This window comes from Oryctolagus cuniculus, chromosome 1, assembly GCF_964237555.1.
Source record: "Oryctolagus cuniculus chromosome 1, mOryCun1.1, whole genome shotgun sequence".
NCBI lineage: Eukaryota > Metazoa > Chordata > Mammalia > Lagomorpha > Leporidae > Oryctolagus > Oryctolagus cuniculus.
In genome coordinates, this window is record NC_091432.1 from 5,494,794 (window position 1) to 5,510,356 (window position 15,563).

The following is a 15,563-nucleotide window of genomic DNA, read 5'->3' on the forward strand; positions in this document are numbered from 1 at the left end:
TCATTCAGAAAATCTGAAAGTCGGAGCAAACTCAGAATTACCGGCTCACAGCCTTTCAAAGCCTTCGACATCCTAATGCACTTGGTAGGATGTCACTGCGCTCGCTCAAAGTCTGGGTGACTTGTGTTTGCTTTTAAGCACCCACAGCCACGGGGCTCACCCCCGGGGTCCCTCTGGATGCAGCCCGGCCTCACCTCCACCGAGAAGGCCTCCTGGATGCCCTGGGGGAGCTCGCGCTTCACAAGGGGTCGGCTGCGCGACCGGCTACCCGAACGGTCGGCCTGGCCTCCCGCTTCCCCCTCCCCGCCCCGGCCCTCTCCAGGGCCTGCCAGGGAGCCAGACCGGCGCCGCCCGCCTGAAGCTGCACCTGCTCCCGGGCGCGCCCGGCTCAGATTACGCCGGGGCTGGGAGGGCCTCTTCCCGGGGCTCCGACGTTAGGGGGCACCAGACCAGCACGGCTCCGGCCCCACCGGGGAGCGGGCGAGCGGGCAGAGAGGGCAGAGGGACCGCTGCAGAGGTCCGATCTGGGGAGCGCCCCGCCAGCCACGAGGGTGACCACGCCGGTGACCTCCGCGGCGGCCGCCTTCCAGCCAAGGGGAGCCGGCGGGGTCCGGAGACCCTGAGGTTGGACCAGATCGGACCCCGGAGCCCGCAGCCAGCGCGGAGCTGGGGGTGGGGGGTGGGGGGCGAGGAGGGGTGCGGCTCTCAGTCCCCGCCCCGGGGCGGAGCCAAGGCCGGATCTTGCGGAAAGCTTAGCCCGCGGGAGCCCGCCGGGCTCGCAGCCCGTTCCCGCCCGCAGGCGGGCGCATGTGCAGGAGCAGCTTCCCCCAGCCCGCCCCGGTCCCGGCGGGTTCCGCTGCGGCCGCCATGGCGCGAGGAGACGCCCCGCGGGACAGGTGAGCTGGGGACCAGGTGGGCTGCGTTCCGGGCCCAGGTAGCCGTGCGCAGCGCCAGCCGCTCCCCGGGCTGCCGAGACCGGGTTGAACTACAATTCCCAGCAGCCGACTCCCGGGGCCGCCCGAGCCGGGGACGTGAGCGCTGTGGTCCGCTCGCTGGCGCGGGAGGTGCGGGAGGCCCGGGCGGCCGGGGCGCGCGTCCTCGGGGTGACCTTCTCGCCGACGTCCGCAGCTACCACCTGGTCGGGATCAGCTTCTTTATCCTGGGGCTGGGCACCCTCCTTCCCTGGAACTTCTTCATCACCGCCATCCCGGTGAGACACGCGGCCAACTCCGTGCATGCCTGGGACCGGGGCTTAGCAGGCGCGTCCCCTGGGCTCGGCGGAAGCGCGGAGCGTCCGACGGGCTCGCTTCTCTCACGGCCAGGAAAGCCAAACTTTCCCAAATGCCCCGGTCTCAGGGGGCCCCGGGGGTCTGTGACCAGCAAAGGAGCTGCCCACCACCTCCTCTGTGCGGACCCCGTCCCCGGCCGCTCACTCCTAGACTGGGCCGCGAATCAGATTCGTTCATTTCTCGCACATTTAATGGGCACCCACTGTGAATACAGCGCAAAGAGGGAGGCTGCCCCTTGGGGTGGGGTTGCTCCTTTCGCTTGTGTGCAGCTCCGTTGCAGGGGTCCCTGGAGGACCTGGCTCTGCTGGCCCTGAGACCTCGTGATAATCAGCCCTGGGCTTGAGCTAGGCAGGGACCTGGGGCTATTAATACCGTAACACGACGTGTGCATTCCCAGCCTGGAGCAGTTCTCCGGGGCCCCAGGGGACGCATTTGCAGGCTGGGAGTAGTGTAGGCGGAGTGGGGGTGGGGTGGGGGTGGACAGGAGGGAAGAGGACACTCCAGGGGAGGTGGCAGCTGGGCAGGAGCACCGAGGCAGGTGAGGTCCAGAGCCTGACACGCTGGCACTTGGCAGGGTGGAGCAGCTGGGATCGGACGCTGAAGGGGAGGGGTGATCTGGAGCGAGCCCTGAGCCGGCGGCTCCCAGGCTTGCCTTGTGTCCCAAAGTTGAGCTCAGCACATCTCCCTGGAGCTCCGGCTGTGGGCCAGGTGCTGGGGACCGTGCAAGGGCAGGGCCAGCAGGCCCCACAGACACGAGCCAGGCAGTCACAACGTGGGGGAGAGCTGGGGGAGGCTGGGGGGAGGGGGTTCCTGACCCTGCTCTGCCTCTGTCTCCGGCAGTACTTCCAGGGGCGGCTGGCGGGGGCCAACGGCACAGCCGGGGCCCTGAGCACCAACCACACGGGCCCCACAGACGCCTTCAACTTCAACAACTGGGTGACACTGCTGTCACAGCTGCCTCTGCTGCTCTTCACCCTCCTCAACTCCTTCCTGTACCAGTGGTGAGACCCGCCCCCACCCGGAGGACCCCCCACCGTCCCAGCCCCTGCTGCACCTGCCTGCCTCCCCTCCCCCACCTGCCCCCCTCAACTCCTTCCTGTACCAGTGGTGAGACCCGCCCCCACCCGGAGGACCCCCCTCCCAGCCCCGGCTGCACCTGCCTGCCTCCCCTCCCCCCGCCTGCCCCTCCTCAACTCCTTCCTGTGCCAGTGGGGAGACCCGCCCCCACCCGAGGACCCCCCCACCCTCCCAGCCCCGGCTGCACCTGCCTGCCTCCCCTCCCCCCACCTGCCCCCCCTCAACTCCTTCCTGTGCCAGTGGGGAGACCCGCCCCCACCCGAGGACCCCCCCACCCTCCCAGCCCCTGCTGCACCTGCCTGCCTCCCCTCCCCGGCTGATGCTCCCCCCACCTGCCCCTCCTCAACTCCTTCCTGTACCAGTGGTGAGACCCGCCCCCACCCGGAGGACCCCCCCACCCTCCCAGCCCCGGCTGATGCTCCCCCCACCTGCCCCCCCCCAACTCCTTCCTGTACCAGTGGTGAGACCCGCCCCCACCCGGAGGACCCCCCATGCTCCCAGCCCCGGCTGATGCTCCCCCCACCTGCCCCCCCTCAACTCCTTCCTGTACCAGTGGTGAGACCTGCCCCCACCCGGAGAACCCCCCCCAGCCCCGGCTGATGCTCCCCCCACCTGCCCCCCCTCAACTCCTTCCTGTACCAGTGGTGAGACCCCCCCCACCCTCCCAGCCCCGGCTGCACCTGCCTGCCTCCCCTCCCCCCACCTGCCCCCCCTCAACTCCTTCCTGTACCAGTGGTGAGACCCGCCCCCACCCGGAGGACCCCCCTCCCAGCCCCGGCTGCACCTGCCTGCCTCCCCTCCCCCCGCCTGCCCCTCCTCAACTCCTTCCTGTGCCAGTGGGGAGACCCGCCCCCACCCGAGGACCCCCCCACCCTCCCAGCCCCGGCTGCACCTGCCTGCCTCCCCTCCCCGGCTGATGCCCCCCCTCAACTCCTTCCTGTGCCAGTGGGGAGACCCGCCCCCACCCGAGGACCCCCCCACCCTCCCAGCCCCTGCTGCACCTGCCTGCCTCCCCTCCCCGGCTGATGCTCCCCCCACCTGCCCCTCCTCAACTCCTTCCTGTACCAGTGGTGAGACCCGCCCCCACCCGGAGGACCCCCCATGCTCCCAGCCCCGGCTGATGCTCCCCCCACCTGCCCCCCCTCAACTCCTTCCTGTACCAGTGGTGAGACCTGCCCCCACCCGGAGAACCCCCCCCAGCCCCGGCTGATGCTCCCCCCACCTGCCCCCCCTCAACTCCTTCCTGTACCAGTGGTGAGACCCCCCCCACCCTCCCAGCCCCTGCTGCACCTGCCTGCCTCCCCTCCCCCCACCTGCCCCCCCTCAACTCCTTCCTGTACCAGTGGTGAGACCCGCCCCCACCCGGAGGACCCCCCCACCCTCCCAGCCCCGGCTGCACCTGCCTGCCTCCCCTCCCCGGCTGATGCTCCCCCCGCCTGCCCCCCCTCAATTCCTTCCTGTACCAGTGGTGAGACCCGCCCCCACCCGGAGGACCCCCCCACCCTCCCAGCCCCGGCTGATGCTCCCCCCGCCTGCCCCCCCTCAACTCCTTCCTGTACCAGTGGTGAGACCCGCCCCCACCCGGAGGACCCCCCACCCTCCCAGCCCCGGCTGCACCTGCCTACCTCCCCTCCCCCCACCTGCCCCCCTCAACTCCTTCCTGTACCAGTGGTGAGACCCGCCCCCACCCGGAGGACCCCCACCCTCCCAGCCCCGGCTGCACCTGCCTACCTCCCCTCCCCCCACCTGCCCCCCTCAACTCCTTCCTGTACCAGTGGTGAGACCCGCCCCCACCCGGAGGACCCCCACCCTCCCAGCCCCTGCTGCACCTGCCTGCCTCCCCTCCCCGGCTGATGCTCCCCCCACCTGCCCCCCTCAACTCCTTCCTGTGCCAGTGGGGAGACCCCGCCCCCACCTGGAGGACCCCCCACCCTCCCAGCCCCGGCTGCACCTGCCTGCCTCCCCTCCCCGGCTGATGCTCCCCCCGCCCCTCCGAGCAGCGTCCCGGAGGCCGTTAGGATCCTGGGCAGCCTGCTGGCCATGCTGCTGCTCTTCGCTCTCACGGCCGCGCTGGTCAAGGTGGACGTGAGCCCTGGGCCCTTCTTCTCCATCACCATGGCCTCCGTCTGGTTCATCAACTGTGAGCACCTCTGCCCGACCCCCCCCCCCCCAGCCACCCCACACAGGCCTCAAGCCCGGCCTGTTCCAAGCCAAGGAATGAATGGAGGGGGGTGTTGCCCAGAGTGCCTGGGAGGGGGGCTGGGGAAGCGGATCCCTGCCCCGCCTGGTTGGGAGTGTGTGCACCCTGCCGGCACCTCCTCCAGGGAGCCCCCCAGGCCTGTGTGGCTGAGCAGCCGCCCCCATCCCTGTGCGTCCGCAGCTTTCTGCGCAGTTCTGCAGGGCAGCCTCTTCGGGCAGCTGGGCACCATGCCGTCCACGTACAACACCCTCTTCCTCAGCGGCCAGGGCCTGGCCGGGATCTTTGCTGCCCTTGCCATGCTCACGTCCATGGCCAGTGAGTGCGCTTGGGTGGCCGCAGGGCGGGGCGGGCTTGGGGGTTTGCAGAGCAGACAGGGCCTGTGGAAAGGAGGTGGCTGGGTTCTGGGGGGAGGTGGGGCGGGGGCCCTGCAGTGAGGGAGAAGGTTAGCCCATGAGGACTGGGCTGACCTCCCACCGGGGGCGGGACTGCTGGGGCCAGCACTGGCGGGCTTCAGAGACATGGGGACACCGAGGCATTGAAGCTCCGTGTGTCGTGGTCCCCAGGCTACTGACCGCTCGGTCCTGGTCTGACTGCAGGGAGACAAAGGCCCTCACCCACAGAGTGAGAGGAGGGAAGGGCTGGCCTGTGGGTTCTGCGGGAGCCCGTGGGACCTCCCCACCCCCACAGCTCCCTGTCCCACCGCAGGTGGTGTGGATGCCCAGACCTCCGCCCTGGGGTACTTCCTCACGCCCTGCGTGGGCATCGTCCTGTCCATCGTGTGCTACCTGAGCCTGCCGCACCTGGTGAGCCTGCCACCACGGGGCCCCCGCTCTCCACGGGTCCTGGGGAGGCGGAGGAGTCGGCCAGCAGCACGCGGGGAGGGAGCCCGCCCCTCAGTCCCGTCAGCTACGGCCAACACTTCCTGATCCTGCAGGAGTTTGCCCGCTACTACCTGGCCAAGAAACCATCGCAGGCCCCGACCCAAGAGCTGGAGACCAAAGCCGAGCTCCTCCAGTGTGGTAAGCTGCAGGCCCCTCCCCTGCAGGGCAGGGGAGGCCCAGAGGAGGCTGGAGCCCCTTGCCCGCGACGCGGTCCCCTCTGGTCCCCGCCGGAGCCGCACCACGTGGCCTTGTGCATCAGAGGCAGGAAATCACAGAGAGAAGCCCCGCCCCGTCCCGTATCACAGCGCCTGGGTTCCAATCCAGCTTCCTGCTACAGCACACCCTGGGGGCAGCGGTGGTGGCTGAAGGACTCGGCTCCCTGCTGCCCACTTGGGCTCCAGGCTCCGGCCCAGCCCCAGCTGTTGCAGGCATTTGGGGGGTGAATCAGCACATGGAAGATTCTCTCTCCCTCTCTCTCTCTCAGTCTCTCTGCCTTTCAGATAAAATGAGGGTGAAAATCACTTGGCTAAATTAAAAACCAAGAAGTCTGTAGAACTGGAGTCATCCCCCTCACTGCCCTTCCGGCCTCAGTTTCCCCATCGTGCAGGGCAGAGCTGTGCTGCATGTGTGTGAGTTCTGGACCCAGACCTCTGAGCCTGAATCCTGGCTTCACACAGCCACGCAGCCCCTCAGCCCTGCTGGGCCTCAGGGTCTCCACGGGCAGTGGGAGAGGCTCACGGGTGGTCGTGTGTCACGTGATGATGGGGCTGCCTCCTGCTGGTGCCACGTGCGTCACTGCGCGGCCTCCCGACACGACCCCGAGACGCGGTGAGCGAGGCACAAAGAAGCCACCACGGCCTCCTGCGGTGGCTGTTTTATAGTCAACTTTTGTGTTTGTTTTTTTTTTTTTTTAATATTTATTTATTTGAAAGGCATAGTTGCAGAGAGAGACAAAGATCTTTGATCGGCTGGTTCACTCCCCAAATGGCTGCAATGGCTAAGGATGGACCAAACTGAAGCCAGGAGCCAGGAGCTTCTTCCAGGTCTCCCATGTGGGTGCAGGGACCCAAGCACTTGGGCCATCTTCTACTGCTTTCCCAGGCCACAGCAGAGAGCCGGATCAGAAGTGGAGCAGCCAGGACTTGAACCTGAGCCCATATGGGATGCCGGCGCTGCGGGCTGGGGCTTTAACCCGCTGCCCCACAGTGGCAGCCCCAGGGATATATTTATAACAACAAGATGTACTGGCTCATAAACATACAAACCAGCAGCATTGTGGTTGGGTATCACGTACGGTCACTTGAGGACAGCTCGGTCCTGACCGGGCGGTGCTGTGGTTGCGTGGACATCTCAGGGCGTTACTTGCAGAGACCAAGATGGCTCCACTGATGCTACGTGAGCTCATCTCGGGACCACCGAGCTCTCTGTGGCCCTGCTGTGCTGTCACAGGAGTGGCAGCGTGGGCCTGGTTACGCCCACGTCACCCCACGTGTGATGCACTGGCTGCAACGTGCCAATGGCCACGGCCCCTCTCATCCTCTGCACAGGACCCTGTGTGCCTAACAGAGCAGCCACGCGCCTCGCCACCCCGGTTCCCTCCGGCACGCTGGCCGGAACCGCAGGGGACCTCCCTCCGGGGCAGGGCATGGTGTCAGGAAACCCGGCAGGTGACAGGCACGACCCTCCCCTCTGCCTTGGCCCCAGATGAGAAGAACGGGGTTCCCAGCAGCCCCCAGAAGGCGGCCCTGACCTCGGATGTTGACCCTGAGAAGGAGCCGGAGCTGGAGCCTGCGGAGCCCAGGGATCCGGGAAAACCCTCGGTCTTCGTGGTCTTCCGGAAGGTTTGGCTGGGCCCCGTCCCCGCCCCCGACCCCCTCCGGGCACCCGGCTCTGGGCAGGGCTGCGGCAGCGGGCCGGGGTGTGCCCGCCTGCTCACACCCCTGCCTCCGGCTCCCAGATCTGGCTGACGGCGCTGTGCCTTGTGTTGGTCTTCACAGTCACCCTGTCGGTCTTCCCCGCCATCACTGCCATGGTGACCAGCTCCACCAGCCCCGGGAAGTGGAGTGAGTGTGCGGCGCCAGGAGGGGCGAGGCGGGGGGAGCGCAGGGCAGCCAGGGAGGGGGCGCTGGACCCAGGGTGAGCCCCCAGCCTTCTCCCTCCCAGGTGAGTTCTTCAACCCCATCTGCTGCTTCCTCCTCTTCAACGTCATGGACTGGCTGGGGCGGAGCCTGACCTCCTACTTCCTATGGGTGAGCGCGCCTGTGGGATCCGACCAATCAGGAAGCAGCTGGGAAGGGGGGCGTGTCCCAGCACTCAGGGATCCCGCCAGGGGACAGCCAGCCGCGGGGCGATGGGGGGCGTGCAGGCCAGGGCCTGGGAAGCAGAAGCCACGCGTGTTTGAAAAGCGTGGGCCTCTTCCAGCTGTGCCGCCGAGAGGGCACGCTGCAGATCGGGCGGCCGCTGTGGGCTGAGGGGTCGCTCCGCTGGGTGCGTGTGCAAGGCGGGAGCCCGGGGCGCCCCAGGGCGCGTGCTCACCCCCGCGTCTGCCCCAGCCCGTGGAGAACAGCCGGCTGCTGCCCCTGCTGGTCTGCCTGCGCTTCCTCTTCGTGCCTCTCTTCATGCTGTGCCATGTGCCCCAGCGTGCCCGGCTGCCCATCCTCTTCCCCCAGGATGCCTACTTCATCATTTTCATGCTCCTCTTCGCCGTCTCCAACGGCTACCTGGTGTCCCTCACCATGTGCCTGGCACCCAGGTCAGGGGGTGCGGTGGGGCCCGGGGCGGGGAGGTGGAGCGTCCACGAAGGAGGCCCCTTCTGCTCTGGCCAGCCCAGCCCCAACTGGCCCCAGGCCTCGCTAGCGCCCCCCTGTGGTCAGGCCAGGAGCTAGGCAGAGGAGACAGACCGGGAGGTGCCCGCCTGGTGGAGTAGCCCAGGCACGGGTTCTGGGGCATCCTCTTCTGCCTCAGTTTCTCCATCGGTGGATAAGGGGAGCTGGGGTGTTGATTAAAGGCAGTGTTCATGTTTGCTCCGGGCATCCGGGCAGAGGGAAGGTGACAGGTCTGGGGCGGGGCCTACGTTCAGGGGGAGCCGGAGCCCTGGGACGCTGGGGTCATCCTGGGCTGGCAGCTTCACACCGTGGGGCAGGAGGGTGACGGCCTGGTGACAGTGACCCGGGCGTGCGGCCGGAGCCTGGCACAGACCACGGGGACAGGCAGCCCTCCGGGGCTGAGCCTGGCCGGAGCCGGCGTTTTCTGAAGGGCTCCCGTTCTGGTGTGTTCCAGGCAGGTGCTGGCGCATGAGAGGGAGGTGGCCGGCGCCCTCATGACCTTCTTCCTGGCCCTCGGACTCTCCTGCGGGGCCTCCCTCTCCTTCCTCTTCAAGGCCCTGCTCTGAAGCCCCCTGTGGAGCTGAGACCACCCAGCCCCTGGGGAATGACAAGCCGGGCTCAGGCCGTGCAGGAAGGGCCGGGAGCCGCTCACTGGGGGTGCTGCGAGGTCAAGTTCACCGAGGGTCACTCGCACCCAGGAACGGATCGGGCCTTGTAGAAGACCCACTCAACGGAGCAGGGACAAGAGAGTGCAACCGACCGTGGCGCTGCCCACCGTGAGACTGCATGTCAGTGCCAAGGGGGCCTTGCTCACATGGGCCCTGCCCTGGGCTCAGAGTCGGAGGTGGGGCCGGGCAGGTGCTCCTCCCTCCAGGCCTCAGCCGGCCCCAAGATCAAGTCTCTCCAAGCTGGGGGCAAAGGATGCTGGGAGAGTGGAGGGGGAGCAGGTGCTGAGGCTCCGAGGGTGCTCTGTGGACTGGGGCCTGCGCCTCCAGCTGCCCGTTGCCAACGCTCACTCTCCCTGGGTCTGGCTCTGGGCACCGTGTCAGCCTGCACGTGGGCACCTCACTTTACAGCTGGCCAGTGTCTGCATACCCCACTCTCTGTGCAGCCTCCCCGAGGCCGGGGAGGGAGCAGAGCAAGACCGTCGTGCAGGCGGGAAATCAGGTCCAGAGGGGAGGACTGCACCCCAGCCCCCACCTCCTGCAGGTGCTGTTCTGCCTGCCCCCTGCCCGCTCCTCTTCCTCGGGGGCTCAGGGCTGGGGCCCCACGCACTGCCCCACCTTTCTGCTCCTGGATCTGTTAACAGCCACGTTTGTTTGTACGATGTGTTTCCTGAGTCGTTATTGCCAAAGTTGGCCTCAGCTGGATACAGTGGGAGTGACTGTACCCACTTGACAGATGGGATGACTGGGGCCCTCAGAGGGGCAGCGGTGGGTGGACCCCCTGTGCTGGGCTCTCTGGGGGGAGCTGACCGGCATGCATCGGGTGGTCCTGGGCAGAGCACCTGTGCTGGTCCTCTCCACTGGCTCTCACCAGCGCCCTCTGCTGGTTGCTCCCATTCAGAACTCGGCCTCAGAGGGCAGTGAGCCTGGGCAGGGCTTCCACAAGCTGGTGCCTCTCCAGGCAGGTAGAGGGAGACCTGCGTCTACACTGCCTTCCCGTCAACACTCGCTGAGCACCCCTCACATGTGAGGTGCTGAAGCCAGCACAGGGCACCTGCTCCGAAGGCAGTGGCTCTGTTGATATCAAAGCAGAAGGTGAGAGCTGGCACTGTGGTGCAGCGGGGTAAAGGCACTGCCTGCAGCCCCGGCATCCCATATGGGCGCCGGTTCAAGTCCCAGCTGCTCCGCTTCTGATCCAGATCTCTGCTAATGTGCCCGGAAAGCAGCGGAGGATGGCCCAAGAGCTGGGGCCCCTGCACCCTCATGGGAGACCTGGAAGAAGCTTCTGGCTCCTGGCCCAGCCCTGGCCGTTGCTGCCACTTGGAGAGTAAACCAGTGGATAGACCAAGCTCTCTGTCTCCCTCTCTCTGTAACTCTGCCTTTCAAATAAACAAAAAGAAATCTTTAGAAAGAGAGCGAAGAAAGACACACAACATGACTGTAGTAACTAAAAGAAGCCACAGGGCAAAGGGAGATTTCTCCTTCCTTTTTTTTCCTCCTATCTTTCCTTCCTCCAGCAGAAAGAGACAGGTGTACCACCCGCTGTTCACTCCCCAGCAGCCACAGTGGATCCAGCCGAAGCTGAGAGCCGGGACTCTGCAGGCCTCCCACGTGGGTGGTGGGGATCCGGTTACGTGAGGCACCATCAGCGCCTCTAGGTCTGCACTAGCAGGAAGCTGGAATCTGGAGCAGAGCCAGGGCTCGAGCCCAGGCCCTCCCACGTGGGACGTCCCGGCTGACTCACGTCCACCAGGCCGCATGTCCACGCCAGGGCTCGGAGCTTTTATTATTATTATTATTTATTTGAAAGAATTAGAGGTCTTCCCTCTATTGGCTCACTCCCCCAAATGGCTGCAACAGCCAGGGCTGGGCCAGGCCAGAGCCAGGAGCTTCTCCCTGGTCTCCTTCGAGGGTGGCAGGGGCCCAAGCGCTTAAGCCATCTTCTCTTCCCAGGCCCAATAGCAGGGAGCTGGATCAGAAGTGGAGCAGCTGGGGTGCCAACGCTGTAGACAGCGTCTTAACCCACTACGCCACAGCGCCGGCAGTGGGTTCAGTGCTTTGATCACTGTCCACACCTGCTGTGGGCCAGGCCTGGCTGGTCTACACACCCTGAAACACGCTTCCATGGCCAAGGAAGGCCGACTGTGAGAAGTGGGCCAGCGCTGTGGCGTACGAGGCTAAGCCTCTGCCTGCCGCACCAGCATCCCATGTGGGCACCAGTTCGTGTACTGGCTGCCCCTTTTCCGATCCAGCTCTCTGCTGTGGCCTGGGAAAGCAGTGGACCTTGGCCCAAGTCCTCGGGCCCCTGCAACCCGTGTGGGAGACCTGGAAGAAAGTCCTGGGTCCTGGCTTTGGATCGGCTCAGCTCTGGCCGTTGTGGCCACTTGAGTGAACCAGTGGATGGAAGCCCTCTCTCTGTGCCTCTGCCTCTCTTGCTGGGCTGGAGTGGAGGTGGGGCACCCCAGCTGGAGGTACCAGAGTGTGGAGGGCACGAACCCGGAGCATACAGCAGAGACTTAAGGGAGGAGGGAGCTCTGGGGGTTGAAGGAGGGACGGGGAGAGGATGAGGCAGGGGCGGGGCTTGGGGACAGATGCTGCGGGGCCAAAGGGTCTGCGCTCCATCCTGAGACACAGGACTTTAGCTGGACTGACCCGGTCAGATCTGTGTTTTATGGAGACCCTGCTGGCGGCCCGAGGTCCAAGCCCTGGAGGGAAGGAAGGGCCGGAAGCAGCGGTCATGGCAAATGGCCACTTAGAGAGAGGAGAGCCAGGGGGTAGCAGGGCGGCCCTTTCACCCTGGGGTGAATGATTCTTTTCCGTACGAGCATTGGGAACCTGGCCTTGCCTGGCCCAGAGCCCCAGAAAAGTGGGGGGCCCAGAGGATCGCGAGGCCTGGCTGTGCAGGGACAGGACCAGCGTTTGCCCCTAGACCTGCCAGACCCATGTGGGGCCAGGAAGGCAGACCCTACCTCCCTGCAGGCCAGGCGGTCCCAGAACTCAGTCCCTGGGGTCTCCCTGGAGTGAGCTGGGCAGGGCAGTGCGGCTGGAATCCAGCTTCCCGTGCTCCTTCCTGGCCTTGGATCGGGATGCAGCTGAGAGATTGATTGATTTGAAAAGACAGTTACAGAGAGGGAGAGACAGAGCTCTTCCATTCGCTGGTTCACTCCCCAAATGGCCTCATCAGCTGCGGCGGGGCCAGGCAGGAGCCAGGAGCCTGGAATTCCATCCGGGTCCCCCAAGGGGGTGCAGGGCCCAAGCACTGGGGCCATCCTCCACTGCTTCCCCAGGCCATAGCAGAGAGTTGGGTTGGAAGTGGAGCAGCCGGGACTTGAACCAGTGCCCATATGGGATGCCAGAGCTGCAGGTGGGGGCTTTATCCTCTAGGACACAGTGCCGGCCCTGCAGCTGGCCTTTGAGATTGGGAACAAACACGGGGCCTGATGGACTGTCCTTGCCTGGCCCTCTCCTGAAGCCTGCTGCCCAGCCCCGCACAGCCCTGCCCAGAGCCCCTCAGAATCAGCAGGCTCGGGGCTGGCTTGGGGGTGGGGGCGCAATCCGGGCTCCAAGCAGAGCCACAGTCATTGGAAGCCCAATGTCGGACCGCAGTTGCTGACTCTCTTATGGGGAGGCGGGGTTAGCACTGGCGGGAATCCGCTGATGAGACGCGTTTGACATCTGTGACAGGTCTCTGCCCACCACACCGCAGCGCTGGTCACACTGGGGCGTGGCCGCAATGCCCAACTCCACCCCCGGGGTCTTGGCCTCTCAGGCTTTGCAAGGGGAATGCATCTCTGGCCACAGCCATTGGACCAGGGTGGACCAGGGCTGGGCTCCCATTGGCCAGTCTGCAGCCTATGAGGTGGCCTGGTGCTAGTGTCCTGGAGACAGGAGCCAATCAGCTCACATGTCTTGGAAGAACCAAAATGCTAAGTGGGGGGGGGGCTCTTGAGGTCACTTGCACATCAGAATGACTAGCTCACGGGTGTCCCCGCATCATCGAATGGATTCTCGATGGATCTGGGGGCACTGGTGTCTCAGAGCTTCTTGGCAAAGCCACTGTAGCTGGGTCACGTGGCTGGACTCCCCTTTCCTTTTGCAGAACCAATCTGTTGGGCACTGATGTGCCCATTTTACAGATGAGTAAACCGAGGCTCGGTGGGGCAAATAGGATACCATGTTAGCAACAGTAACGACTTAGGGCCCATCCTGCCAAAGAGGCACTGAAAAAAATGAGCAAGAACTCTTGGAACCAACTTTGCTGGAGCTCTGGCAGATAGTCCAGGGTTTAAATAAACAGGCGAACACCACATCAAGAAAGAGACGACTAAAAAAATGCTTGAGAGCCTGTGGCGCTCCATTTGCCCTGTTCCTTCCCCTCCTGGAGCTGGTGGCTGGGAAGAAGGCGCTCCCAGGGGGACACCACTGCTGGGTCCGCGGGAGCAGAGCTCTGGGAGAATCCTTCGTCTCCGTGTGGCCTGGCCGGGGCTACCCGAGGGCCGACGATGGGCACTTGCCTGTGTTTGCTGAGGTCTCGCTCAGAACAGGGAAGCTTCTACTCAGAGGGCGTTCTCGGAACCCGGAAGGCAACTCGGCAGTCCTCTGGGGTCTGCGGCAAATACCAGACATGCTGGATGCACTGATCCAACCCCCCAGGGCGGGCGCTGACACTCTGGGATCTACTGATCCAACCCCCCAGGGCAGGCGCTGACACGCTGGGATCCACTGATCCACTCCCCAGGAGTGGGAGCTGACACGCTGGATCCACTGATCCAACCCCCCAGGGGCGGGCGCTGACATGCTGGGATCTACTGATCCACTCCCCAGGGGCAGGCGCGGACACGCTGGGATCCACTGATCCACTCCCCAGGGGCAGGCGCTGTGGTGCAGTGGGTTAAAGCCCCAGCCTGCAGTGCCCGGCACCCCACATGGACGCCAGTTCAAGTTCCGGCTGCTCCACTTCCAATTCAGCTCCCTGCTACTGCACCTGGGAAAGCAGCGGCAGATAGCTGAAGTGTTTGGGCTCCTGCCACCCACAAATGGGACCAGGAAGAAGCTCCTGGCTCCTGGCTTCAGCCTGGCCCAGCCTTGGCTGTTGCAGCCACTTGGGGAGTGAACCAGAGGGTACAAGATTTCTCTGTCTCTCCCTCTCTTTTTTCTATAATTCTGCCTTTCAAATGAAAAAAAAAATACTTTTTTTTCTTAAATATGTTGGCCGGAGTTAATTTAAAAAATGATTCAGGAGCCAGTGCTGTGGTGTAGCAGATTGCCAGCATCCCATATGGGCACCAGTTTGAGTCCCAGCTGCTCCACTTCTGATCCAGCTCCCTGCTAATGCTCCTGGGAAAGCAGCAGAAGACGGCCCAAGTGCTTGGGCCCCTGCACCCACGTGGGAGACCCAGAAGAAGCTCCTGGCTCCTGGCTTTGGCCTGGCCCACAGCCCTGGCTGTTGCAGTCATCTGGAGAGTGAACCAGCTGATGGAAGATTTCTCTCTCTCTCTCTCCCTCTCTCTCCCCTCCCCCCATCTCTGTGTAACTCTTTCAAATAAAATAAAAATAAATTTTTTTTTTTGACAGGCAGAGTGGACAGTGAGAGAGAGAGAGAGAGAGAGAGAAAGGTCTTCCTTTGCCGTTGGTTCACCCTCCAATGGCCGCCGCGGCCGGCGCGCTGCGGCCGGTGCACCACGCTGATCCCATGGCAGAAGCCAGGAGCCAGGTGCTTTTCCTGGTCTCCCATGGGGTGCAGGGCCCAAGCACCTGGGCCATCCTCCACTGCACTCCCTGGCCACAGCAGAGGGCTGGCCTGGAAGAGGGGCAATCGGGACAGAATCCGGCGCCCCGACCGGGACTAGAACCTGGTGTGCCGGGGCCGCTAGGCGGAGGATTAGCCTAGTGAGCCGCTGCGCCGGCCAAAAACAAAAATTTTTAAAGCAGGTGGTTGTTGGGGAAGGCATTCAGCCAGGTGAAGACAACAGTCAAAACCCCTGTGTCCCATTTGGAGTCCCAGGTTCGAGTCCTGCTCCAGCTTCCTGCTAATGCGGACCCCGGGAGGCAGCGGCAGTGGCTCCAGTGACTGGGCGCCTGCCTCCCACATGGAGAGCTGGGCTGAGCTCCTGGCTCCTGGCTTCAGCTTAGCAGGGGTCTGCTGAGGGCTCGCTCTGGCTCTCAGTGTCTCTCCTCTCAAAATAAATACATAAAAATTAGCAAACAAAAAAGGCACCTGGCTCAAGACCGGACCACAGACTCAAACCTCCATCTTCAGCACCCACTCTGCCTGCGCTGCTTCCCAAGGAAAGTGGCTCTGGCTGCCCCGGGGTGCATGGGGGGCAGTGGACAGCAGCCAGCGTCCTTGTGTCTGGCTCAGGCAAAGCATTGCTCCCAGCTCCTGGGGGTGGGCCCGGGGGCTCCAGAGCCACGCTCTGAGGACTTGGGGAGGGTGGGCAGGATGAGAGCTCTCTGAGAGTCGGGGAAGAATGATCGGTCGGGAGTGGGCAGACCTCGCCCCAGGGGCTGTTGGGAGAACTCGGGGGTGGAAAACTCCAGCCATTGACCTTCCTCTGGAGCGGAGTGGTCCAATTAGCTGACTTCCAGGCCCCGCGCCGGGCTTGATGTGACTGGGGACAGAACAC

At 64.7% G+C, this 15,563-nt stretch overlaps 1 protein-coding gene across 3 annotated transcripts; it reads left to right on the plus strand.

Annotated features, from left to right (window-relative positions):
• The first annotated feature begins 764 nt into the window (after positions 1-764).
• Positions 765-9,596, plus strand: SLC29A2 (solute carrier family 29 member 2). Of its 3 annotated transcripts, none has more exons than XM_051830621.2 (12): positions 765-896; positions 1,129-1,210; positions 2,130-2,290; positions 4,367-4,506; positions 4,747-4,881; positions 5,272-5,369; positions 5,501-5,585; positions 7,152-7,288; positions 7,405-7,510; positions 7,596-7,696; positions 8,000-8,199; positions 8,727-9,596. In XM_051830621.2, exons 1-12 carry the CDS (start codon positions 808-810, stop codon positions 8,836-8,838), a joined length of 1,446 nt encoding a protein of 481 aa, XP_051686581.2. In that variant the 5' UTR covers positions 765-807; the 3' UTR covers positions 8,839-9,596.
• The last annotated feature ends 5,967 nt before the right edge of the window (positions 9,597-15,563 follow it).

What these genes read in the sequence shown, in the direction of transcription:
- SLC29A2 (XM_051830621.2), top strand. Translation starts at nt 808, where the DNA reads ATGTGCAGGAGCAGCTTCCCCCAGCCCGCCCCGGTCCCGGCGGGTTCC. An exon ending in TCTTCGTGGTCTTCCGGAAG is followed by an intron (nt 7,289 to 7,404) that starts GTTTGGCTGGGC and finishes TCCGGCTCCCAG; the next exon opens with ATCTGGCTGACGGCGCTGTG. An exon ending in ACCATGTGCCTGGCACCCAG is followed by an intron (nt 8,200 to 8,726) that starts GTCAGGGGGTGC and finishes GGTGTGTTCCAG; the next exon opens with GCAGGTGCTGGCGCATGAGA.